Source organism: Platalea leucorodia, assembly GCF_965183815.1.
Source record: "Platalea leucorodia genome assembly, chromosome: 11".
In the NCBI taxonomy this organism is placed as follows: domain Eukaryota; kingdom Metazoa; phylum Chordata; class Aves; order Pelecaniformes; family Threskiornithidae; genus Platalea; species Platalea leucorodia.
The window spans coordinates 12622382-12649696 of NC_138833.1; the positions used below are offsets into that span (position 1 = coordinate 12622382).

General features: G+C 45.5%; 2 protein-coding genes across 3 annotated transcripts; both read right to left on the reverse strand.

Moving 5' to 3' along the window:
• Window positions 1-1068: 1068 nt before the first annotated feature.
• MYOT (myotilin) lies at window positions 1069-14897 on the reverse strand. Of its 2 annotated transcripts, XM_082324218.1 has the most exons (10): window positions 14834-14897; window positions 12523-13125; window positions 10231-10384; window positions 7651-7752; window positions 5523-5572; window positions 4811-4943; window positions 3476-3683; window positions 2834-2999; window positions 2183-2316; window positions 1069-1670 (listed from the first exon to the last, which is right to left on the reverse strand). In XM_082324218.1, exons 2-10 carry the CDS (start codon window positions 12957-12959, stop codon window positions 1498-1500), a joined length of 1557 nt encoding a protein of 518 aa, XP_082180344.1. In that variant the 5' UTR covers window positions 12960-13125; window positions 14834-14897; the 3' UTR covers window positions 1069-1497. The 2 variants fall into 2 exon arrangements, with proteins under 2 accessions (XP_082180344.1, XP_082180345.1); XM_082324219.1 differs by lacking the exon at window positions 12523-13125.
• A 4303-nt stretch (window positions 14898-19200) lies between these two features.
• Window positions 19201-26732, reverse strand: LOC309596219 (palladin-like; the record flags this gene model as incomplete). The annotated part of the gene is made up of 6 exons (XM_082324061.1): window positions 19201-19463; window positions 20082-20201; window positions 20718-20741; window positions 21360-21501; window positions 22811-22884; window positions 26720-26732. The coding sequence occupies 6 exons, from the start codon at window positions 26730-26732 to the stop codon at window positions 19201-19203; spliced, it is 636 nt and encodes a 211-aa protein (XP_082180187.1).
• Window positions 26733-27315: the final 583 nt, after the last annotated feature.

The window sequence follows — 27315 nt, forward strand, 5'->3', positions numbered from 1 at the left end:
ACGATAAATTGCAGCGTCTGGTTGCTTCCAGGCTAAATTCAGCCAATTAGGAAACTCCCTTCCTGCTGTGAGGAGCGGCAGGGAACGTAGGATATGTTCATTTAAATGTATATTAATGCAAACGCTGCGAGCTCGGGTGCTGCGGGGGCTCCCAGGCGCTGGGAGAGCTTAGGGTGCTCCCGTGCCAGAGCCGGTGCCGCGGCTCAGCTCTGGCACCGTTGCCCAAGCATCCCGCTGCCTCGCCGGTCCGAAGCCTGCGGGCGAGCTGGGCGCCAGTCGGCATTCGATCGGCTCAAACCCGCCAGGAGCGCGGCGGCGAGGGCTGGTTTCGTGGTTTTCATTGCTCGGGCCGCCCTGAGGAGAAGCGTCGTGGTAGAGCTGCAGGATTTGTTGAGAATTTATTAGCCCATGTTGTGCAGTTCAGATTTGGGGGGTTTATTTAATGATAGAGCAGTGTGGCACGAAGCCAAGACCTCATTTTTTTCCGTTCTGGAAGCTGCCCGTGGGGTTGCTGGCTAGCAGCAGCGTTACTGCGCGCTCCCCGCAAGGCGTTCGGGCTAGTTCCGTCCTCGCAAATTGTCCTGTAGCAACTGTAGTCGAGAAATCTTCAGAGATTAGGTTTGTTGGAGTTCGGCAAAATCAGGTTCTGTGGTGTTTATTGTTATTTTGAGCAAGCTGGTTGTGAATAGCAGCACACAAACTGTTTGGATGATTCAACTCAAAAGCTTGTTGAGAGCCAACGGTCAGGCAAGTCACAGCCTCTCCTTGATTGAGAGAGTAAGAAGGGGAAAAGGTGGTAGCCTTAACACTTCATATTATACAGTGCAGCTTTTGGGGCAAGTGTGCACGGACAAAAAATATTCACTGATGTGTTTTAGTATTAAGGGAGTCTCAGCATCTAGTTTATGCTGAATAGTTTATAGTTATCAGAGGACAAGTAATGGGGAGAGCAGGAAAGGCAGGGGACGAGCAGCAGACTGAGTAGGGTAAGGATCCATCTTTGCCAGGCTGCAGCCGATGCTGGACATCCATAGCTAGTTTTAACAGATCAAGGAAGAGTCACAGCCATTGTCCGATATTTAAAATTTTATTTGCCTCTAATTTATTCTCATAAAAACACTCTAGTCTATTTGGTTTTAGCATTCAGACAGTACAGACTTCTGATATTATCATCAAGAGTGATATTAGAGAAGCAGTACAAACCAATCTACTTTAGCATGTAACCAAGCACAGGTGGAACTAAAACCACCCACACTTGTAAAAACTAATTAGCCTGCTTACTTAGGCTTTATAGTTAAAATACAATACTCGGTAAGTGGTTATATTCACCAACCCATATAAATAAAATCTAACATGGTAAAATGGGAACAGCTGAATGTGCAAGAGTCAAAGTAAAAATATGTAGATAGGTATTTTGCTAATTAGAGTAATCACCAGTTAACTGCATCTATGTTGTAATTGTCTTTTACAGGTGTGAGTTTTCCTCTTCATTTCCAGTTAAAGTTCATCACTTTCATAGAGTCCAGACTGCTCAGCCAAACGCTGAAACTCTCCTTCTGGTGAGAAAGCTTGTTTCACATCCAGTCCTCTTCCATTAAGTGCCAAATACTTGCTAAAAGTTGGTCGAACCCGTAACAGCTTGGGGGCTGGAACTGGCTTGTTTGCATGTGCTGGAAGAGAGAGAAAAAAAAAGCCTCTTTCAGTGTCTTCCCAGACTGCGGAAAGACCCATGGTAGAACAACCCAATTGCTTTTTATCTGCAACATAAAACAGGAACCCCTTAGGAAGAATTTAACAGACAGCCCATATCTCAGAGAGAGGTTTATGGAAAGGACTATATTCACCTTCCTTCTCGGTATCAATCAAGTTGTAGTCTTTAAACAGCGCAGACAGCAGATGCATGCAGTGTGCAAAGGACACATCGCATAGTGTCTTGGCACTAAACAAATAAGAGTGTTTCCTGAGATAGTTACTTTCTGTCTAGTTTCAGTATCTTGGGAAAGAAAGCTGGCCAGCAGTCCAAGCTTTATTAGGTTAATGGCAGTGTTGGGTTTGCAGTTGGACTCGATGATCTTAAAGGTCTTTTCCAACTTAAATGATTCTATGATTTAATCGTGGGGGCCTGTTCTGAATACAAGTGCCAGTGGCAGTTTCAGCTGTGGCACTGTGATGTGGTACTTACTTGCAACCTCCAGCCTGGCATGGCACGTGGCCACACCTGCTCCGTTGACCGCAGATACGGTATACCAGCCAGCATCCTTCTTGTTTGCATTATGAATCAGGAGGCAAATCCTTCCAGTATTGTCATGTAACAAGCTGAAAAATTAAGGTGTTTGTGTGTAAGTGCTTGGAGGGGGAAGGAGTGAAGACACTGAAATCAGAGAGTCAGTTTACATGCTGAGGAGCTGAGAAAGCCCTAGAACAATTCTTGCAGGGCACTGCAAACCATTTAGACATAAACACTGCGTCTGTGTTACGAGCCACCTGTGATTCACATCATGATACCATTCAGGTGGCAGCAAGGCCCTTCTGTAGCCCCACAGCCTTGGAGCATGATGAACGCATTGCACGTTTCAGTCCTACAGCCATGCTTCGCCGTGGGCCTTGTAACTGCTGCTAGAATTCAGAGTGGCCTCTGGTCACAGTTTTCTCTCAAAACAAGACTCTGAGCATCATGCCTGTCCAGCACATGGGCCTGTTCACCACGCGTCATAAGCGAGGGGCAGATCTAGCTTTCCAGCTCACTGCTTTTAGAAACCAGCCAATTCAAATTTGACTTAAATACTGGTTATTGTTTTCTAACACACCAACGGCCAGCTCATTAGTAGGATACCTTATTCGGTCTGTATTATATTGTACCATTTCGTTGTTTCTTTTCCAGTAAATCCGGGGTGTTGGGATAGCAGAGATCTGGCATTCGAGTCTGGCTGTATCTCCTTCAAAAACCTTTTTGCTTTGTGGCTTGAAGATGAAAGTTGGAGGTGTGTGATGTTCTTTTGCTAAATTAAAGAGGAAAGATAAGAAGGAGTTACTGTAAGTATTGAACACTAATATCGGGCTTGTTTTTTAAGATTTCAGAAGGCTAAATTCAGGAGGGCACGCGTTCCTTACCGCAACTCCTTAGCCCTACAGGCAATTCCCATGAGCATAAGGGAATAGCAGACACAATCCAGTTTAGGAGGAGAGTCAATCAACATAGATTATCAATTCTGGGAGATTAATAACTCCCAAATTCTGGACATCCCACTACATCTAAATATCCCACTGGAAGTGCTTTGAAGAAATATGGCATCCCAGATGTATGTATTAAAACAGTCTGGGAAAAGGTAAGGTGTTTGTTATAGTTTGAGCCTGAGTATCTGGAGACCTACCTCTGCTTCTTAATTGTTTTATGTCCCAAGCACACAGAGGAAGGCACTAGGTTACTGAGATTTTCCATGCATGGCCAGGTAATTATCAGCGCTCTCAGTCTTACCAATTACTTCCACTTTTACTGCGAAAGACGCTTCTCCTGCACGGTTGACAGCCACGCATTCGTATGTCCCTGCATCAGATGATTTGACTGCTTCAAAAATAAATGAGTGGAATCCCTTTTCTGACACTATCATTTTATGGAACTGGTCTTGATGAACCATCCTTCCATTCTGATACCACATCACATCTGGAGTCGGCAGCCCACTAACCTGTGAAGGAGAGGAAAGCAGTTAAACAGCTTTAAGATAATAAAAGCCCTTGAATGCTATAGGGAGTTTGATGCCAATAGATGATCAAATCGTGATCCTACTGCAAAATTTTACAGTCTTGCCTAGTTTTGAATATTAACGTGGTGCTGCACAGAGAGGAAGGCTCATGAGGTGCCATGGAGAGATGAGCTTTAGCTACAAGACAGTGGATGCTATTCCTGCCAACTCCTGTTTTTCCCATCCTGTGAGGTAGTTTGGATTAGGCCAACGATACTCATTGTGGGTTTACAGAGGGGGGGAACTCAGCCTTTTATTCCCACAGCTAGCACTGTCAGCAGTGCTGACTTCCATACTGTTTCAATAATGTATGCAAATAAACTGTCCTGCAGACATGCTCCAGGTTGTCCATGACATTCGGAAGTTAAGCAATTTGCAGCAAAATGGCTAAAGGTCATGCCAAAGTCTGGCAAGAGTTTACTGAAGAAAAATGGATTGGAAACGATCAGGAAAAACCAAGCCAAACCACAATGAGCAAACAGCCTTTGCAGTCAAGTTGCATGTGCAGGAGACCTAGGTTCTTTCTTACCCTAGGGTTGGTACAATTGCCATGCAGCTTCAAGCCATTCCGGCGTTTTGTTTGTTTGTGATTAGGGCATTTCCTTGCCAGACTGTCTGCTCCAGCAAGGGCACAATTACCTTGAAGACTCTTTAAAGCCAGGCTAGCGCTAAACAGGCCTTGCTGGACATGTGTCCAGCATGTGTCCACTGAAGTCAGTGAAGCCCCAGTGCAATGAACAAGGTCACCTCCCTAAATGCCTTTTTTCAGCAGGGCCTTAATATTAATTCTTCTCAGTGAGGCCTAGAAGGTCCATATGTGCTGGTCCATATTTACTATTTAGCTTTAACCACATTTTTATGAAGCTAATTCCACTTACATTTTCCAAGGGAAAATGCTGAAACATTTACCCATCTCCTATTTCTTGTTGACATTGCCTGGAGAAACCCTGCACCATCTGCCATTAGTGCTCTGGCTTATTAAAGCACAAAGACACTGCGGCTCAGAGACCTCTCTTCATGCCACACACCCCACAGAGCTAATGGGACTGAAAGCGAAAGGCTGGCATTACTTTGAAGTCGAGCCTGCAGAATCGCCCCTCCTCAATAATTACGTCTTCAGGCACTTGTGTAAAACGTGGCTGAAAAAACTTTTCCTGGATTGAGTCATGCCCACGTTCATCTCCTCTTGAGGATGGTCTGCTCCTAAAAAGTGGACAGAAACAGTTAATTGTGTAAAAGTTACCATAGCACAAATGACATTGAAACACCAGTTGCAGCTAGTGTCCCTCAGCATGTCTAGGAATCCAACGCTACAGTTCTGGTTTGTTTTTCAGCTGTAAGGCACGAATTTTGGTTGACCACTTGTCTTGCTCAAGTTGTTCAATTCAACACAGAAGCATAACATATGAAACCTTCATCTTTGGCCTAATATCCAAAAGAATTTACTAGAGCAACATAGGCTGTGTTTCATCATGCTATGTTGTATCATTTACATTGCTGGACCTTGCTTTGACGAGAGATACATCTTCTAGAATACGAAGCATATTCACCCTAGGTATGTAGACTCTTTAAACCTTTAGTGTTATGCTTAGAATTGACTGGATTAAGATTATAGGCATCATCAACCATCCACAAATGGTAGTGTTTTAGCTGAAAGGGAGTGAATGAATTTAGTAATTATTATTTTAGAAAAAGTGGTAAGTAGCGAAGTAAAACTAACATTGTCTAGAAACATTTGAACTAAGGTCTTGAAGAGTAGCGCAGCACATATTTATGCATTACCTTACATGTGTTGGAGGAACCTGCAGCCTGATGTTTTCTGCATTCTGGTGCTTGGAAAGAGGAAGAGGAGAGGTGAGTTAACTTAGAGTTTTATTTATAAACTGAACAAGAAGCCATTTTAAGTTAGTATACTCACTGCTGCTTAAAAGCAAACTGAATACTTCAGAAGTCACTGGGACAAGACTTAAAGAAACTTGCATCGGGAACTAAAACACACTGTTTTCACCCTAGGCTTTGCCATGACAGTAACAAGTACTATTAATAGAATAGGACAACTTCTCATCACTCTGCACAGGTGGTAGGTGCCGCCGTTTTGTTTGGCACACAAGGCTTTTGGCCAGCCAATAACCTTTGTTAGAGGGGAATAGTACTACTGGCAGTATCTAAAATGAGAGCTAAGTACGGAGTGTCCTTCCCTATAGCAGGAATAGAAGTGGAATCGCTGGCAAGAACACTGTATTGTGCCCACTTAAATATGGTACCACTAGCAATGAACACATGCCGAGCTGGAAAATATTTTTCTTTCTAGATCACAGCACCAACTAAGCTTGCCGACAACTCCACAATCACATGAGTAAATCTCCTGAAGTACCTAGGATTGATTCCTGCTAGGAACTTGGATGTCTGGAAAATACAAGCAGAGTTTATTACCAGTGACTCATTTTAGCAATGGAGTCAGATAGAGGAAACACCACATGGAAATTTCTGGGGTGTTTGCATTGAGCCATCGCCATGCTTGGTTCTGGGCTCTGTAGCCCAGTCCTGTGGAACATTTAAGCCTGGGTTTAAACTTCAAGCACAAAAGCAGTCTTCAGTTCAGGGGGAGCATCATGTGAATAAGGGTTTCGCTGGACTGAGCTCAATGCAGAGTCCAAAGGCAATTTCCTGTATCTGCTCATTTGCACAAGTTCTGTACAATTATTACTTGTCTTGTGAAATGATGCTGTAGCGATGAAGTTGCTGATGATAATTCTAATGCTCTAATATATGGACTGACTGTGTAGTTAAGTTCCTGAGGAATCAGGAGGCTGAATGAATCAGTATCTACTGAAATAGTATCTGACTACAATATTTAAAAATAAGACCGAAAAATGGGAATGAGATCTTCCAAACATAAGCAAATCTCTCCTTCCAGTGCTCCTTTTTATGCAGTATTTCACACACTCTGAAAAGCTGTCAGTCATCGTGTTTTGACTGAATATTTCCTTGTTCTCTGCAAAAGATGAGGCTTCCCTTGCTCTCTGAAATCCACAACGTTCCCTTCTTGCCTGCTGTTGTCAGGTGATTGCTGGGGAGAAATAGCTCAAATTCTATATTCCTCCCTTGCTGTGATCTTAAGTGTCTCTTTCATTGAAGAGTTTTGCTAACTGTACTTTGGAAGGTGTATGCCAGCCTGCTGCCTCTCCGCGTGCATGCGGCAGGAGGGATGTTTTCCTTGGCTGCATGGGTACCCAGCGCCACATAACAGACATTTCCACTAACTTTGATCACAGAAGTGCCAAAGAGAGCTTTTGACTGGCCTGAATAACCAATGAATGATGCAAGTCTCCAACTAAATGCTTTTGAAAATGCCAGTAGTAATAGATTCTTGTCTATCAGCATGTGGGCTGCTAAAATAACTGCTTTGCCTTCTCTTAATGATTGCAGGCCCCTGGAAGGGCTAAAGCCCAGCTGATCCCACCCCGAGGCCCTGACCTCTTGTAGTCAATGTCACTTTTTCCAAACAGTGACAGGTGTAAATCTTGCTGTCCTGGCCAAGTCTGAACTCGGGCTGTTAGAGAGTGGGTACCTGTATCCCTCGCTGTGCTGCTCCCTGCCTGTCACAGGCAGGGTGTAATATGCTGTGCAGCAGCTGTTGTAATTCCTCCCTGGAGAGGTCATTCCTACAGATCAGGCCCAGCAAGGGGATGGTGCTTAAATTCCCCTCCTCTGCCACCATTCCCCCCCCCCAAAAAAACCAAAACCCAAATCCCTGCTCTACAGAGCTCTGCGAGTGAGAGCTGTCCCCTTCCCTTCCCTCTCCTGCACCGGTACCAAGAAAACCTCAACTCTCTCCCCTGTTCAGGTACAAGTGGGTCACAGCACAGTCACCAGGAAATCATTGTTCTAGAGACAGGTCCCCATTTACCTGTGTGTTCTGCATGTTGTCTTCACTTTGTGCTTCCAACACAGATGCAGCATTTACTGGTCCGAGCAGCCTGCGAGCCATTCTTTCTTCATAAGTTAATCGCTTAAAGCAGAGCGGAGAGGAATTCTAGTCAGAAGTCCATTTACTATTTCAGATCAGCTTGTAAGAGCACATTAAAATGCTACAAATTCAGGGTGTTGTCAATGAAAGCAGTGGCTGAATAGAAACACCACGTCTGTTCCAGAGGGTTTGCAGTCCGTGATGCCTACTGAAGTCAGCCTCAATATATACAGCACTGAAACGCATAAAAGATTAAACTGCCTGTTCATCAAAGCCTCTCTAATGCCATCTGTGGCCTTCCACTCCTCCTCTTTCTCCGCTGGGATTATTTATGGGTAGCTGATGGCATTATCTCAGAAGCCAGAGTAAGTCCCAGGGTACCCTTCTGTTAGCACTGGGAAAACTTCCCAAATCATTCAGCTGTGGATTTACTTCAGGAGCTGGAGGCATGATGGGTGCTAGCATCCCCTACTCCCAAAAAAGCCAGAAGCAGACACAGCCAGAGGAGAGCACCAGTGCCCCTGAAAGCACAAGGGAAGCTTATGCCAGTGCAACAGCGCCTTATGAAACGTTGTCTGCTGTCCTGAGAGGAGGCAAGAATGCGTTTCAGTCATGTAACAGTAAGTTCCTACAATATGGATGCAGCACACGGATAAATATAAGCAGAGCTAAATGCAAGTTCTGCCAGTTGGGTTACTTTACAAGAGATTGCGTACGTTAGTCCCCTGAGCACCAGAACACCTGACACTTTGCTTCCCACAAAGTTTACCTTGGGTTTGGATTTTGTGAAGTGAGGACAAGCTCTGACTGAATTGCTACTGCATACGGGACATGTACGTGGCTGCTCCTGGGTAGATAAGGGTTTGGGGAGGCTTGTGGGACTTTTCTTTAGAAGAGAGCGAGAGAGACCTTTTCCAAAAACCTGTGAGAGCTTAATATCCCTGAGGTCATTACAGCTGTATCAAGTGTGGCTGAGATTGGCCAGTTGGTTCAGACGTTGTTGGAGGACAAGGGGAGGAGGACACAGAGTGGCAATTGCATAAGCCTTATTTTTAGCCTGGCTTCCTATGGGAAGAAAAGCTGGCTTGCAATGGCAAGCTTTCATACAGCAGATGATAGATAGAACATTCCTGTTAGGGACACATTAAGTCAGATTTGACCTAATGTATTTTTTTTCCTTCAATATTTAAAATTGTATATAATGACACAAACCTGTTCCTACCGATGGTAATGGAAAAACTCCTTTCTACTTCAGGGGAAGGAAGATGGAAACTATGAATGCTGGGCTTTTACCAGTCTGCCTCCAGCCAGCAGGAAGGTTCCCACCTTAGAGACCTGCTTGCTCTCGCTTGCTGTAATGTGCTTCCCTCCTGGTAAGCAAATTTTTCTCCCAGATTTGGATTTCTTGGTAAACGGGACTGCATTTTGTCCTTTTGCAGAATAAATAAGTATGTACTGAGACTAAGAGATGCTCTTATAGGAGACAGACTTTATGATAAAAGCTCACATAATTTCTTTGGTTTGTTGTTCATATAAAAAGAAATCAAAGAGGTTTACCACATGTGGTGATGGTCTCGAGAACAAGCTTTCAAATAATGGTATTTCTCCAAGTTTCTAATGATTTGGGGTGGTTTATTAACCCAAGCATTGAAAGCCAGGGTGAAATTGTGTCTGGAGAACTGAGGGATTCTCCTTGGGTTTCTAGTTGTCTGTGGACGCGATGTTCAGCAGGATCCCCAGCAGGGAGTTCAAGTTTGTGCCGCAGCTCTAAACGTGTACCTTTCTCTTGTGTGTATGTACCTTACTCCTGACCCTAGCCTTATTAATTTGATTGCACAAATTCAAAGACAGCTTGAATGGTGTATGCTGGCCAAGAAGGTAGGATAAGAGGGAAAAGCAATAGCAGTTCAAAGCCATCTTGCTACATCAGATGGCTTTCAGAAGTCAACGCATCCCTTACTGAAGTCACAGGAGATGCAGATATTCAGTTGCCACAGTAGATGCCTACAGACAAGACTTACAGCGACCACCCCTCTTGCCACACTTTCAGGCCAGCTTTCATCATGCACTAACCACGTGCTTCTCAGCTACTGGGAAGCGTCTGCTCAGGGCTGAGCTGAACCTGGCCCACCAGTACAGCTACTTGCATTCTAATAGCAAAACTAGCTGTGAAGACAAAGAGGTTGGATGTAAATCTTTCAGAACCACACCTTTTATACCAGCCACCATTAAAAATGGAGTTGCTGTTGGAAAAGATGGTTTTTTACATTTCTAATGGAAAGATTCAGCCACTTCACACTAAAAGAATATTCTGGTCATAAATGGCTCAAAGAACTCTTCCTGGGATTTGTTGAGGTTCTGACTACAGGTGTTTGGGCAGTGTTGCTCCTGCATTTCGTTCTGCTTTCAGCTCAGTTTGGAGGCTCCAGCCTCTGGGGCACTAGAACTAGTCTCTGCGTCCCTGCTTGCACTACCAAGAGTTGGAGCAAACTGGTTCTTTAATCAGCAGTTTTCCCTTACCTGGTTGCCATTCTGGAGAAGGTTGTCTTTACATCGGAGTTTCTTTTCCAAGTCTTGAATGAGGGCCTCTTTTGTTCCTCGAATTTCTTGGTCTGATGTCTTCTGCATAGAGTTGATGCTAGCTTGTTTGTTATACATTGGTTGTGAGTAACTCCTCATGCAGGAAAAGAAAACAAAGTTATTCCTGTAGGCCTGCTTGACTGTCTGCTACAGCTTCATAGAATACACACAAAAATGTGACCCTGCTACGTAGCGACTGTGGTAAACCCGTAAAGCATTTGGGAGATAGATAGGCTAGGTGACGTAATTGAGTATCAAAAACTTAAGGGGAAGCATCATGGTCTAGCCAAGTCATTGAGTGTCCTCCCACAACACTCACAGCAGTTTGCTGTGGGTCTCTGTTCAGCATCCCGGCATCCTGCAGCGGCCCCTGCCCGGACTCAGGTGTGTGCAGTAAAGCTAGCAGTGTTTTGAGGGAGCCACTAACTCCACTGAGCAATGTCAGTCTGTCCAGGAGCAAGTTCTCCCTCAAAAACTGCATTGCTCTGCAATTTCAATTGTTAAAAAGGCCCTGGGTGCTGCAAATCAGCAAGGTCACAAACTAGTTGATTAGGTATGAGCAAATAGCTTATTAGTTGTCCTCTTCTTCTCAGCTCCAGAAAGTTACTTCATATAGCATTCCATCCAGCTGTTCAATAGCCGAGCTTACCCCAAGTCAGGCTGGGTCTTTAGGAGCTGTTGCTGCAACCCCCCACATAGCCTGATCCTGTAATCCATAGTCAAGAGACACAATCAAGTCTTGGAGTTAGATAGCACACTTGATTCTGAAAGGTGCTAGGAAAAGAGGAGCATCCCTCAAAACGGGTTGCGAAGGTCTACTAGAGGTCACAGCAAGCACTCTGTGACAGGATCTAGCCCGGTTCGTTACACGCAGCAGGGCCTCATATGCTGCAGTTGTGTTCAGCAATTATTTCTGTTCAAAATCCTCTTCCTCCTGTTGCTTGGGAATTTGTTCTGCTGATTAGAATAGGGTAGAAGTGTTATAATTCTGGTATGTATTCCCAGCACTGCTTGGACTTAATAACTTGCCCAAGTTATAACTTAAAAACTTTAATAATTTGCAGAACAGCTTAACATGTCTCATGTCCTCGTTTGCCCATTTGTAGGATGATTAGGAAAATAATTCCTCAACTCATAGGATCTTGCATTTAAGAGCAGCTTGTATGAAAAGCATAGTGAGGCACCAAAGCCCTTTGCTATGAAAACAAACAAGCCCACGGTACATACAGAAAACCCAGCGGTTACTTCAGATGCGTACCTAACCCCCACCTACTCCTGCAGTACCTTTAAGAAACACTCCTGAGTGCCCCAGCTAGCCCACTCCGTCTTACCTTTCCGCTTCCCACAGCGCTGCAACTCAAAAAAACCCCAGAAACATTCAGGTTTCCTGAATACAAACCGACACTTAAACCTGAATTTATATCCAAGGCAGCAGGACCCCCCTGCCCCTATCACCTCTCTGATATCCTCGGTTGAGGGTTTGATGCGTATTCTACACTGACTTTCCCCAGGACCTCCAGCTAATATTGGCAGGAATACAAGTTGGTGAGAAGGCAAGACCCAGCTCCCTTTGAGATCTCGCTGACCTTGGGAGATATTTGGATTGCAGCCCAAAGGCAAAGTGATATAATACATATTCAGGAAAGAATTTGGTCTTTGGTCTGAAGGGGTAAAATTTTCAAGTGGCTGCCTTTCTGTTAGCACATATGATTAATGAGAACTGTATTGTAGGTGAGTGTAGAGTCCCACCGTGATGTGGAACCTGAAAATACTGCTGAGACTTACTAGGAATCTTAAAGTTGCTTATATGTGGGAAATACTACTGCCTTCCTCCCTGTCCCCCATTCATAAGCCCTGTTTGTTGAGAGAAATTCATTTGAGATGGGTGTCCACCTGTGCTGGATACCCTTAAACAAGAGATTTCCATCAAATCAAACTGAACTGTTCAACGTACCCCACTGCAGGTGCACAGCAGTGCCTGACAGGACTTCTGTGCAGTTTAATTCCTGGTGGATACCCATCTTTCCCACACAGACACCGAGGGCAAGCGCTCAGCCTTCTAACCCGATCCATGCAGAGTCCTGCCTCGAACATCAGAAGTCAATGGGAGTTGTACCATTGGCTTCGGCCGAGCTGGCGTTTCACCGGACGGCTGGATTCGGGATGGTCAGTGCACGGGAGAGGCCAGGCCAGGGGAAAGCAAGGGGAAGTTAGAAGCCTGTATATACTTACTGAGGTTCCATAGGAGAAGGAGTTTGGCTGTTATAGTCGGGCTGCGAGGGTAGCACTGAGCACAGGAATGCTGCGGGGGGTTGGTTAGGCATGGATATAAGCCGTTGCCCAGATGATGAGCTAGCAGGAGACTGCGCAGATGCAGGTGTGACGGGATATGTGGATTCCTTAGGGGCACTACAGGAAGGCGAGGAGAGCGTGATTGAAGAGCTCAGCGATGACGAGGAGGAGAATTTCTGCCCGCTTGGGTTACGAGGCTGTATTAGGATGGAGGACTGTTTAATTTGTCTGCTTGACTCGGTAGAGGCTGCGGGTCCCGGAGGCTGCTGTTGCCCTTGACACACATTCTTAGACTGGATAAAGTGTTTTGGACGTTCGTAGTTAAACATGGTTGGTTGGCACATAGAGGAAACGGATGGGAAATTAGGGACACTCATAGGAGAGGTTTCACGGCTGTCCTGGGTTTTTGTTGGTGATAACTGGCTTTGGATAGGTGGCTGGTAAAAACTAGGTGGTAGGCCACGAAAGCTTTCTTGGCTGGGCTCCTGGATAGAATGGAACCCTTGCCTTGCAGAATAGAGGCTTTCTTGGTGTGGGTTTTCCCTTAAGGAAGACAATACAGATAAAATAAATGGTACATCACCACTTGAATCACAAAAATACTGTGTCGTGAGCAGTCATTAGCAATCCAAAGAGTATGAGGTTCAGGCAACTGACAATTAAAGCTTGAGCTTAAAATAAAGAGATTTAGGATTGATTAGAACTATTCCAGAACTGTATGAACATTTCAGATTACAATAACAAGTCACGCAGTCTGTCTGACTCAGGTGCAGAGCTCGCCACGGCTACCTTATCTGCAAGAGCCTGGTAAATTCTAAAAGAAATAGCAATTGGTTTACTGAGACGACCCACCACCTGCCTAAGCCTACAGACAACCATAGATAATATGGCTAAGCAAGGTAATTTGCCACATATCATCTTGACTAAAGATCTCTGGATCCTGCAGGTTTGTGCCCTGTCAAAATATTAAATGTACTATTACTCTGAGAATTGGCTATTTGTGCTGAGAAATTCCTTGCACCATAGGGAAGCATGAAACAGGTTCCACTTTCTTTTAAGCCTAAAACTAAACCTTTGAAACCGAGTATCCTGGTTTCTTCTCTAATGGTTTTTGAATTCAGAGCTTTTTATATCCAATTGATCTTCAGCATTGGAATGCCAAGGACTGTGCTTCTCAGTTTGAACTGATTTCCTAAGATTTGCTGTTAGGGCTGATAATTGCCCAAATGACATAGCTGCAGGATAAAGTAGGGCAAGCTGAGCTGCTCAGACGTCCTGCGTTTATTTTGCAGGTCCTTGATATCTAAACTTGGGCTTTCCATCAACTTACAAAAGAGGAAAGTTTAATTAGAGCAAACTGAGCAAGTTTGTTAAAACTGGCAAACAACTTCAGCTCCAGGAGAAATAAATAACACCCCAAAATAAACATAAAGCTACTAATAAAAAATGAGAATATAAATCCACACAGTTACATGTGCTGGAAAAAATTGTAATCTTGCCCCACTGAGATCAGCTGTTTCGCTGCTATATATACACAGTATATTGTATTCCTCCATCGGAGAGCCCGAAGAAGGGCTCCACGAGGTCATAAATTCCCGTGGGGGGAGATCCACTGAAGACATCGCTGTTGTTTTAAAGATTCAAAGCTTTCATTTCCTAAAGGTAATTATCAATATTAGTTGTAAATTAACTGGATGTAAACAGAGGCTTTCTAGTAAAAATTCCCTAACTTTCCCCTTGTCATGCTCTTGCAATTTGAAGCCGGCTCAAATTTTGGGAGCACGTCCACACCGTGTTCTCATTCATGGTGCAGAAAACTCGTTGAATCTTGGTTTTATACCATGTGTATATCGCTGCCTGTGCACAGATTCATTCATTTTACCTACAGGCTACGTACAGAAACGGCATTTACTTTGTTTCCTAGACTACTGCACTTGAACAAGATAGGATGCACAGATTCACCTGTCACAGCAATGGCTAAGCGACGTTTTCCTCAAATCATTCCACCTCGATTTGGGTGAAAAGAATAAAATAAATCCAAAGAGACTTGTGACCTTACAAGACGAGAACGATAAGTAATAATAGAGACTCTTTGCTTTTTGAGGGGCCGGGGCTGCTTTGCCTGCCCGTTGCCTCCTCGAAGGCGCGGTTGCCCGCCGCCGCCCCGCAGGCCGCGCCGTCCCGCGCCCGCCCCCTGACCAGCTTCGAGGCGAGCAGCGACGTGGGCGAACCCCCGAACGCAGCGCCTTACCTACAGCCTAGAAGCGGTCACCCGGGCCTGACGCAGCGTTTCGGGAAGGGCCCCTCATCCCCGGCCCGCACTCTCATACCAGCCCTCTGCGTACCGTTATAAGCCCGGCGGCCGCAGCGCGCTGCCCGCAGGCGGCAGCGCGCGCCCTGCCTGTCCCCTGCCCGCGCCGGTGTCAGAATAAGAGTCTCCCTAAGCGGGGACACTCGCCTGAGGGCCGGTGCCCGCGGGCAGCAAACCGCCCGCCCGGGCGGGGGCAGAACCCGAACCCGCCCGTCCCGCCGCGGGGCCGGCCCTCGGGAGGGGCTGACCCCGCCGCCCGCCGCGGCTGCCTCCGCGCCCGGGGCTCCGCGCGTTCCCCCGCAGCGGAGCGGGGCGGGGCGGGGCGGGGCGGGGCGGGGCGCAGGCAGGTGCCGGCCCGGCTCCCCCCGCCGCGCCGTGAGGCGCCGAGGCGCAGCGCTGCCGCCCGCCCCGGGGCGCGCAGCGGGAGGGCTGCAGGAGGCGGCAGCTGCCGAACGGAAAAGCAGGGTTTTGCCCGTAACAGCCGTCAGGGAGCAGCCGGGGAGGACTGCTGCAATACGCTTAGCCGTCCCTAAATCCCGCTCCGTTGTCTCGGCTGAACTCCTTTTTTAATTCGTTTACTAATTGGCCGTAGCTAATTGCCTCTGCAGCGGTACCGCTCTGCCCCTGCCTTTGAGGCCGCGTAGGTGAAGGCAGCGATACCCCGGGGCCGCCGGCGCGGTGGCACTGCTCGGGGGGCGCCTGAAGGGCCAGGGGCTGAAGAACACAAAGCACGCTGCGTGGTAAAATACTGTCTGATGTTATTTTGCTGTTTGCGTGTATTATTACAGATGTTCACTTGGATTAAAAGGTGTTCGCACCAGGGCAGCAACAGATCCTGCTGGCAGATTAGGTGATTTATATCCCTTTAATCGAAGGCTTCAGTCCTTAATTACATCTTAAATTAACATTATAGTGTTTTAAGTACCTTAATTATACTTTGGCAGCTCTTGCCTGACGTAGCCGCTGTTGTTAAAACCCCAGCCCCGCAGGGAGCGCCGCCGCCGGCCCCTGGGCACAGCCGGCCGCCGGAGTTAACCCGCCTTTAGTCTTCGTGGTTAAGCATCAGCCCGTCGCCTGCGAACTAAATCTACGTAGCAGGTGTCAATGGAGTGCTAATTTATTAAAATTCCGCGTGATGAAAGTGATTAAGGGAGGAAGCGTGCCCCTGGTTGTTGGAGAGGTTATTTGCTTTTAAGTTTTTTTTTTTTAAAAATCTGTAGTTTGCACAGAGGCAGTTGAGTACTTAAAAAAAGGTAGCTGGAGCACGGTCGTTTGCCCTGTAGGAAGCTGTGGGCACGTTAAAGGTCAGGCTCTGTGCTCAGACAGGCTCCCTGCCTCCCCAGCGGCCTCAATGAGGGTGCAGTCCGCTTGTTGCAGAACTGAGGTTGGCTGCAAGGCATCAATTTAAGGACAGATTTATGCACTTAAAAGGCTGGACACAACTAGGATGACTTGTGTGAAAGAGAAGGAACAGAATAAACGTGAGATCCAGAAGGTAGGAGAAAAAAAACCTCGTAGCCTGTGCTAGGGTAACTTAATAGTACTCTGACCAGCACTGCGAGGTGTTAGACGAGCTTTCCTGTACTGCTTCAGTTTGCTTTCTATGAATGGCGACACGTTTCATCTGATTGGGTTCTCCGGGTTGCTTGAGCCATATAGCAACAAATGGCTAGAAAAAAGTTAAGAATCATTTGCTTATTTATTAAGGAATCTTAAAAGGTACCTACAAGACCTAGTGCCTGAAGTCTCTTCTTTTGCTTGGATTAAGTTCCTTTATACAGTTAATAATCAGTACAGAGTTTGCTCTGCTTCTTTATGGCTGTTGAGAAGGATACTGTAAGCTGCAGATATAAAGGGCTCAGAAAGGAGTAGCTGGTAGTGACGGTCTTCTAGAATTGCATTTTCTAGCTTTTGTAGAGTGGCTGTTGCTAAGCAATAATTCGGAGAAGTATGAGTACAAGGACTTAATTCATTTTATAGTTATTCCCAGTAATAGCTTTGTTCCGTCATCACTGTCTTTGTCGGTATTTCTTTTTGGCTTTGGTAATACAGTTGCAACTACATATGCTACATGAGAGAGGTGTATGGCTAAATCTGTCTAACAAGACAGTTATTGTACAGCTAGTCATTAGGGATGATTGCTTAGCTTGAGGTAACAGCACCATTTACAATGTTGAGTCCCATTCATAATGATGTTTCAAAGCACCTGGCAATAAGACTGCGGGCTTTAAAGATATTTAAATGATCACAGATGGGTATATCTAGAAATTTTAATAGTTTTCTCTCTGTATCTTGAGATGTGTAAATGCCTTCCAAAATCTGGTTCAGCATTGCTGTCAATCAAAAGCACTCTGCACCTCTATACACTACTTAATGTTTTATATAAACCAAATTTTTAAAAGCTATTACATAGCTGATTTTGGTGGCATGTTATATCCCTTCATGCAGGACATCAGGTACTGCATTTCAAACTAACCAGAACTTTAAAAATAAAAACGCAACCACAGCTCACTGGTACTGCTGCAAGCAATAAGCTTTACAAGTAGTCATCCTAAGCAGCAAGTATCATCTAAAAGAGCTTCCCCACGGGTTGCTTGTTAGAAATGCCAAAATACAGGCTTCCTGCTGCCTTTGAGAAATCCAGAGAGAGGCTGGAAAACTAGTCCTGTTCTAAAAGGACAGCTGGCAAATGTCTCCTACTGCCCCCGTTCCTTCCAAGAGGTAATTATGCCAGAGATTTTATAAAAGGCTTTCATTTTTGCTCAGAAGACCATTAACAGTCTGTCCTTGTTAAAAACAATTGTCAGGTAAAGATTACAAGCAATGCAATGTTGGTCTGTGTTAGATACTCCGAAGCAAACTCAGCCTTATCTCTAGGTGTTTGGACCTGGGGTAGTTACGCATGAGTTTACGTGAATACGGTGCTGCATTCACAGGCTTGGCTTGTGATGTTTGGAGACGAGGACAGCCCAGGCACAGCTTCGTCGCAGGCTGCAGCTTCGCAGTGCTGCAGTCTCCTGAAGTGCATGCAAGTTAGCTTCAGCCAGGGCTTTGATTCTGCGGTGGGCTCTGCTTGGGGTCCCAGCTGATGTCCCTGGAGCAAGGCTGGACTTCATGGAGGGGCTCGGAGCTAAACTGGGAGCCTCCTCTTAGCGATCCGCAGGTTATTGAAGCAAACCCGTTTTAACTCAGTGTAAAAAAACTCCTGCGCACGGAGAAGTCTGTGCTGAAATATGATCTCTCCTGTAGTGAATTTGGAGGAGGATGTTCAGAATTGTTAAAATAACCAGTTTAGTTAAAGTGGCTGAGGACATCCAAAAATAATCTATAACACAGAGAATGCTTTCTGTCACGGACAGCCATTTACACACGATGTAACAGTATCGCTGCAATGCAACGCTGGCATTCGGCTGAGAGAGGAGGCACACGTCTGCCTCGTAGCTCTCCCCTTCGCAAACAGGACTGAGGGAACTCCTCTGTGGTGCTGGGCTTGGACCTTTTAACTGTCACCATTTGAGGTCTTCCTTATGCCTATAAACACCTGAGAAACACTACAAAAATCTGGGATGGAATTGCTAAGATGTGAGTCCTAACTTGTTTTTGTTTCTCTGGAACAATTAAACAGAATAACTAATAATGCAATAAGTACAAAGCTACTTGAGAGCTGCATTTGGGGCAGAAAATTGGATCAAGTCTTGTTTTAAGAAGGAACACTTTATTCTTGGGGGGAAATCTCCACCTCCTGGGCAAGGAGCGTCCCTGCTGTGGTGTTTTCATTCTATCCAGTGGGTCACTGGTTCAGTACTTTTCATCCACAGAGTGTTTCGCAGGTACAATCTGCACCACGCTTACGGGATCTCGAGTTCTATTGCTGTCTTACAGAATGGGAAACATGAGGTGATGCCACTTGGCCAAGTTTAGAGAGGAAGGTGGTGGCAACAGAATTGTACCTTGAAATCTCCCAGGTGCTGTGATCTTTGCCTCATGCTCTGCTGTGGAGCCAAAGGTCTTCTAGAGGCTAATTATTTGGCGTGATGCTTTTAAAGTTACTTACAGAGAAGCACTTCTGAAAATGCCATTAGGCACTTACCTGAGCCTTTAGATAGTTACAAACTTTGTCAAATTGAGCCTGGTGTTACACGTTCCCATTGTCATTTAGGCAAACAGCTCAGGTTACTGCATGTGCGCGTTTCCCTGTTAGGGTATGGGGCACGGGAGCTTTGCAGTTGTGTTACCAGGGTCTCTAGAAAGTTCATCCTCTAAGTATTGTGTAAAACTAACCCAGGGATGTGATTTTTCTCTTTGTCTTACCGCAGAGGTGAAGCCTGAGGCGAATTCTCATAAGCTCCATGAAAATCTTCAGCTTCCCTCTTGGAGTTCACCTGGCCGAAGTTTGTGGCTTCTGCTCGGCTGCCCAGCCCTGGTGTCTCTGTGCTGTAGGACGGTAGGCCAGCCGCATCTTGGTCCTTGGCTCCTGTTTGGCTGTTCCTAGGGAAGGTGGGTTTCTTCATGGTGACTTGCACAGCTGGCCTGTGGGCCGCACCCACAAAGCTTTCCAGCTCTTTTGCTCCTGGAAGTAGAATTGTCCATGAGTCAGGTAAAAAGCAGTGGTGGTTCACCAGTACAGCATGCTGCAGTAACAGGAAGGGAAACTGGTATGTCTGTGCAGGTGTCTGTGCAGGTGGATGAGAGTTCAGCCTGCCTGGGGTCTGCAGAGACCAAAACTTGCACAGCTGCATTAGCCAAATGTGACTTCTCACCAGGGCTGGTGAGCTTTGGTTTACATGCAAGGTGCTGTTCTGTTTGGAGATGGCTTTCACCACAAGCCAGACCAGTCACGTGTTACAATGACCAAGGTATAGATACAGCCAATGTGTTGGGCTAAGCTGGGATCCCTGAGGGGATGAAGCTCGGGGGCGAGACTCCTCTGTGAGAGAAAACATCATCTCCACCTTGTCCTCCTTGATCTAGGAGGAAGAGGGGCCAAAAGCAGAAATGCAGAACAACTTGCATCCAGCTTTGAGAAGTACCAGGCAGACTGCATTTTTGGGGCATTTCTCTTCTCTTGAGCCTGCAAAAGTGTTTGAGTCTGGCTTCCGCTTGGCAAATATCTGTGGTGCTGCCTGATGCTGAGCAGCAGCAAATTCTCTTGTGTGTAGCTGCTCAGCTCAGAGATCCGTGTGCTTACCTGGGGAAACGGAGAGACGTGCACTGGATGCTGCAGATCCAAATTCATTTTCAGCAACACATTTAAATATTCCGGAGTCTTCTGGGAAAGCTTCTGTAATAACCAGGGTGCAGACTTCCTCTGAAATGACAAATGTTAACTTGTAGGAATTGGTCCTTGCAGAAGGACTGCCACTTAGTGATGGGGCTTGGGAGCAGAAAAGTGCAAAAAAGTGATGTAAAGGGCATAGGAAGTCAAGGCGTTCGGAAGGAGCAAAGGTGAAGGAAGGCTCATTCTTCCGGTGACTTTAAAGAAACAAGGCACAAAGTTTGTGCTAAATCCTGTCTTCTCTTGCACGAGGTTAAACCCCAGGAAAGACCACAGGTCAGAATGGTTGATAAGTTTTCCCTTACCATATAGGGTACTCTCCTTTGACTGAATGTAAAAGGGACGATACCTTTTTCATTGTGTTGTGAAATAAATCGGGGCCTTTCAGGTGCTTGTGTCAAAACCGAGGACTTGAAAGCTCTTAGCCTGACACGGAATGCTGTCTTCTGGCTCCTCTTTGAACATTATTGTTTTATCTTGGATGAGGTGAGAAAAACTAAGCTTGGGGTAATTAACTGATGTCTAACAAAAACCGCGCAATGTACTTACCAGGAACAGCTGATGAACAAGCCTCTGCTCAAAATAAGAAAGAAAAAAATTAAATGGTTATAATGCCAGAATGGAAGAAAGATCTTCAGCCCTCACCTCCTTTCCCACCTCAGCTGTCATGCCAGTTACAAAAGGAACCATGTCTCTTTCTGTCCGTCAAGAGCAATGCCATCCGGATAGGGGCGGCTCAGGTTTGGCTGGAACCTGATGGTACAAACACCTCTCCACTGAGGTGATATAGAAAGAGCTCCACTGACTTTGGAATTCGTTGCTGTGAATTTGGCCCACTGGAGCTATGACCTCATGCTTAGGAGTATGATGAATTGTTTAAAATGTGCTTATATTGCAATTTTTTTCTTGAATTCATCAGTAGTTATAATATACGGTGACAGTGCCTCCATGGCTCAGTAGCACTTTCGTTAATAACTGACTGCATGGCAGTCTCCTCCCATCGTGCCTGAGCTGCTCACGCGTTGCCGGAGGAAGCGCAGGCTCTGTGACTTCAGGTCATTGGATACTTGTAAACTGAACTCTGCCTCTACGAACATGTACGATCTCCTAATTTTTATAGCAATTCTTGTTCCTGTCTTATCACTGTCCCAATAAAATTACTGTACATCAAACAGATGTAGTAATACCTACTTTTTCGTAGTATTCGGAAATCGGCAGAATCTATTATCTGATCATATTCTCTGTACCAGTGAACCTGTAAGGTGGGTGTAGCGCAAATACGACATTCAAATACCACTAACTGACCCTTCGTAGCTTTTATGTTTTGTAGACCCTGGAGGAGGAAAAATTGGTGTTAAATGGCTGACATAAGTATTTCCCCATTGAAGCAATTACTATGGAATGATACACCCTTCAGTGAAGACGATGATCTCATGCCCATATTTTTATTTCACTTAGAATAGCTGATTTAATTTTAAATGCATTTGCAGTGGGTTGTGAGTGGAAGTTTTTTCACCTGTAGACCAGTGCTCATTAAAAGGCTTTATCTTGCTTATGCATTTAAATAAAGATACAAATGCAGGAAAAAACATCTATTCCAGTGGATACAAGATAATAAGGGAGGCTACTATGAGAGGTTTCCACTTCAGCCTCCTTTGTAGGAAATAAATGAGATTAATTCGTGTAAATGCTTCTGTCTGGATTGTTTACCAATTAAGATGTTAGTTTGATAGCATCACTAATGAAGCATGCTGGCTTTTTTGAATTGTAAATGAACCAATGTTCCAGCCTCGAAATACCTTCTGATGGAGCAAGAAAACTCAAAATCTAATGCTAGTGGTTGTAGAACAAGCTATGTCATTCAGACAACCTGTGCTTTTTACCTTTGTAAACACAGGTGTGCTTCCGTAGGCAGACCCGGTCAGGCTCGCCAAGGGACTCTGCATCTATATAGCAAAGAAAAGTGATTTCTATAGCTTGAATTTCTCATATGCAGAAACCCGGCTACGTTGCTGGCACTTTACTTTGAAACAGAAGAAAATGTTGGAGGGTTTTATCTGTTGTTCATGTGCCAGCCTAATAAATACGCCGTAGAGAGTCTCCATTCAAGTGCTCCAAGAGGAAATGCTTCCCTGGACCGTGAACACCAAGCTAGTGGAAAGAGAAGCTGATAACCAGTAAGTGTTGCTGGTCTTCTAGCTGTAAGCCAATTAATTGCCCACGTCTTGTAGTCTCTATGTAAAGATCAGTGTCGCTTGCCGGTAGTTGTCCCCTTCTATAGCCCTTTTCCAGAGCTTAGGGTCCAGATCTTGATATTCATGATGACCCTTGCCTCTTAGTCACTTGCTGAAGATGTGCTTGAGCCAATCCTTGCAAAATATTTCTAAAATACTATAAATAATGATTTAAAAAAATGTGTAACCTACTATTTGAGGGCCAATAGATAATGGCTGAATTAAAGTGGTGTAACTCTGGTGGACTGAATGGCTGCTAGAGACTTCATTGGCTGAGGAACCAAAGGTCAGCAAAATACTGGCGGCTTTCCAATTTTTCCTAGTGTGGGGAGGCAAATAAACAGGGCAGGATGGAGAACGAGACTTTAGGAGGTGGAATATGCTTGAATCAACAGTGTTTGCACTTACTGTGACATTCCTCTGGCCCTGCCTGGATGCTGAGACTTGCAAGGAGGCTTGGCCTTCGGATTTACCCTGTGAACCTGGAGAGACAAACATAAATTAGTGTGTTTAGAACTGTCTCCTTTTCCTTACAACACAGTGACGGCTGTTTTGTGAACTGAGCATATGCTGGTTGGCGAGCAAGTGGTATGTGCCAGAGAAAACAGAAGCATCCTTAGTATTTGAGAGTAGGCTCAGGTCACCTCCAGCACATGGATATTGAAACGGACCTTTATAAAAGACCCAAGTCACCCGTGAAACCTGGCTCCATGGTGGAGTTAGGGTTTTTCTGCATTTGGATGCAAGAGTCTAAAGAAAACCCATGTTACTTTAGCTAAAGTGAAAATGGTACCTCATAAACCAGCTACCAGATCCTTCTCACATAAGGACTGTAGCATACTGGATTGACGTGAAAAAATAGTTACTGGTGGCTAATTAATAAAAGGTTTACAGGTTTTATCTTTGTTTCCCTTTTACTATGGCAAGAGAGATTTTTCTTGGTGGAGTACTGCAGGCTAACGATCCCATGTTGCTGTTTCTCATGTGCACCATTGCATCAGTGAAAATACCGGTCCTGGTAAATAACTTACAGCAGCAGCAGTGCTGTTGTCATACGCTCCACTTCTGGAGTGAACACTAAAAGTGTGGCTCCAGGCTGAGAGACGGCAGCGTGTGTGAGATGTGGAGACGGTGCTCCTACGTCTGCCTTGAGCTACAGCTGCGGGGGAGGAATTGAACCTGGTTTGTCAGCAAGGAGAAGTCACGGAAATAGCTGAATCGACTTTCTGCTGGCTGTAGGAGCAATATATGTCCCCTGCTGATCTGTTTGGTGTGATGCAATGCTCCTCAGTTGCTGACTTGCTAAAGGGTGCCCTGGGATTTGCGTTCCCCAGCCATTAAGCCAGCTGTTCACCCGCTCCCACTCGTAGCACCTGCGGCGTCAGATTCAGAGCCTCATTCTACGTTGTCTGGTAGCTGATGTTGTCACGTACTACCAAGTCCTGTGTTTGTGCCTGTGTTTGTCTGTGGTCATGCAAACAGTACCTTAAGGTATTGGCAGATGGTTACAAAGCTGTTGTTTGTGGTTTAGTGATCAGTTGCTAAGGCCACTGTAACTGTCCCCTTGTGAGCTCCTCGCCTGTTGAACCACTGCCTTTGTGGTAGTTTTGCTTTGCGTTTGCAGGCTGCTGAGAACCACATGTGAGTGGTTGTGGCTTGGCTGGTAAGAAGTCCCTCCTTAAGGTTACAGTTCTTTCTTTGCACTCCGACAGTGCTCTACATCAGACAAGCATATGTATTTCTTCAGGGTCTGCATCCTATGCTTGATGCTCCCGGTTCCGTATTGTTTGGTACTTAGAACATTTGTAACACAATAGGTAAAATAACTTCAAATTTGGGATCTTCTAGCTGACTGTCACCGTGTCGTGGAGTCATGTTTGTAGAGATGCAGATAGGTGCGTGGTGTAGAGATATGGAGGCATCTCAACAGACTAGGATTTAGTTACCTCGAACAGGTCAGTAGGCTACAAAAGTACCCATCTCATCAAATAAGTTCAGTATATGCATCTGAACTCTTCAAAGGCTTGGCATAGCTGTTTGGTCCAAATAATTTATTTGAGATCCGTTCTCTCTCTGTCCTGCTTTCTGTCACTCTCCAAAACAGTCGTAACTGATGACAGTGAAGGACATTTTGCAGTCTAGTTGGATTTGACTGGTGTAGCCATGTGACAACTGCGGGCAGCCATGCGAGACAATGGGCTGCTCTAAGGCAGGCAGCCATCTCTGATGAGAACATGTCACTGTGTGTCTCATCCAAACCTGCAGTATGTTATCCTTGGCCCTCATCCAGCAAAGCAGTTACACATGTACTTGGACCACCCATGGCCTTCATATTTCTATCTGTTGCTCTTGAGTTATAAGTATCTCTCAAGCAGTTCAAGGATGGCTCCTGTCCAAGGTTATGTCACGTGGCCATCAACAGGGCTGTGCCGTGATGCAAGGACTGCTGGATAATCCCAAACCCTTGGTGCGGGAGGAGGGCCTGGGAAGCCAATGTTATTGAGTTGCCCCGGGTTCCTGCTGCAAAACAATCCTGGCTGTACTCCGCCACGGGTCCCTGTGATGCTGTTTGCATTGCCTCCTTGCAGTCTGTCAGGTAATGGTCAGTATAGTCACTTTTCAGGACCGGTAAAACTGACTAATTTGGTTTTTCTGTTTTTCCTCCAAAGAAAAAGGGCAGTGAAAAATCAGACGTACAGATTGTGAAGGAAGTTCCTGGGCTGACATATTTGCTTTAAAGATCGTTCCACACGACTGAAACAGCATTGACAAAACTGCATTGGGGATCTATGCCCCCTTTTTTTCTGTACAACAGATGACTTTATTCTTCTGTAGACATGCCGCCACCCTTGGTTGTTCCACTCTGTTTCCAAGTCTATGATCAGTCTGGAATCAGGCAAGACATGCACAGAAACAGAAGTGCCCCTTAGCAAGAGTAAGTGAAGTGGGCAGGCTGTGGTTTAAGATCAAAGCACAGCGAGGTACTCCAGGAAGCTTGCTCAGAAAGGTTGAACACACCTTATCTGGAGCGAGAAGCAAGATCTTGGAGAGAGGCTGGTCTACTGAACTGAATAAGAACAGCTTCTGACAAGTTTCCAGCCATGATGAAACAGGCACTGGACTTTAGCACCAGGCAGGAATAGCACTAGCTTATGCATTTGTGCTCAAGGCAGTTACACAATTGCATGACATTAGTTCCTCGACACGATGATTACTGCTAAGACCTTCTGACATGGCAGAGACCATGGCCAAAGACGATGGCTGTCAAAGTTGCAAGTGAAACTGGACTGATGCCATGTAACACGCCAAGCAGTCAGTGTTCACACAGTAAATACAGGCAGCTATATACGTGATGCTGCAGCTGCCAGTGCTCGAGGAAGGCTAGGCTAGTCTCTTGCCAAAGGAGATCCTACTAGTTCAATTGAGAGGAGACCCCATCACTGGGAAGTCTGTTTGTGCTTGGCTGCTGTAGGTGTCTGCTGTTTAAAGCAGAAGCCATCCTTGAAGTCCACATTGCTTGCAGCACCCTGGTCTGTAGACAAACTCATCGTTCACATGCATGGTTTGTTAGATGCTCTGTTCTCATCTCCTGTTCTGTGGTCCTTCCGTTTCACAGTTTGCTTCTCGTGAGTGTGTCAGATGTTTTCACTGTTAATATTGGATTTGCATAAAGGAGAGCTCATGGGAATAGATAAAAGGCTTACAAGCTTCATCACCAGAACAGTCGCTATTTTAGTCTGAATTTCCTGGTTTTGATTGAAACCTAATGACACTGGGGCTCAGGATGTTTAGTAAACCAGGAGACTTTCGGGTGTGCTGAACGTGGTGGCTGGTGCTGCTTTAAAGGGCAGAGTGAATTTGTGACAGTAAATGTCCTGAGAGCATTTGGGCTCTGGCTGCAACACTGACCAGCCCTGCTGCTAGTAACTGGTTTCACATGATTGAAGTAGTGGGCTTCTGTGCGAGTGCAAAGCTGTCTTGTGTATGAGGCTGTGTATGTGGCTGTCCAATGTAGCAGTAAAAACAAGAGGAGGTTATTCAGCTTCCAAGAAAACACTGGAAGGTCACTCTGAGATAGCTGTTTTCTCTCTGATGTGTCGTCTTGTCTTTAAGTTATGAGTGATGCTCCAGGCTTCTTTAACTATCTGTTTTCAGGCTCCTGAGATCGTGTTCCTGAGTCCTGCCGAGCTCCACGCGTGATGTGCCTCTCTGTCCATGTTTGCCTTGCTAAGCACAGAGGTTTTCTACAGCAGGTCAGCGGAAATGTCGGCACTGTACAGCTTACGCCCTTGAAAGAATATACAGCCAAGGTTTTACCTTGGTGAGTCATTCTGGCAGTCCTAGTGTCTCATGTAAATGTCAGCCCTTACTTAGTGTAACTCTAGATCTTTGTGAAGAGGACAGAATTAGACTGAGCCAAATGAAGAGTCCAAGGACCTTTGCAACCCAACACCAGAATGATTACAAGGTACATACAGATCATGCTGTTGACACAAACCATAATGACGACATTCTAGCATTACCTGAATAGTTGACATGGCTGCAGAATTATGCTATATGCAACACTAGGACAAATTTAACACAGGGTTAGGAAAGCATTAAAGCTGCATGGAGCCCCTTTGCCAGGTGTTTAGATCATGGAAAACCCATTAAATCTGTTTTAGGAACAAAGTGAGCATCTGCTGGATCTGAAATGCACTGCATTGTAAAGAGTGTGTGTAGCGGGGAGGAGTACATTTTAAAATTTACACTTAGAAGTGAGGCAGACCTAGACTGCATTGTCGTATTATGTACCAGCATGTCTTTTATTTAGAAAACACGCTCAAATAGATATACAGGATAACAACCTTCAGTCAATTTGAAAGCGATGCATTTTGCAAGCCATCTGCACGGACCTGATGGTGTTACTCGTT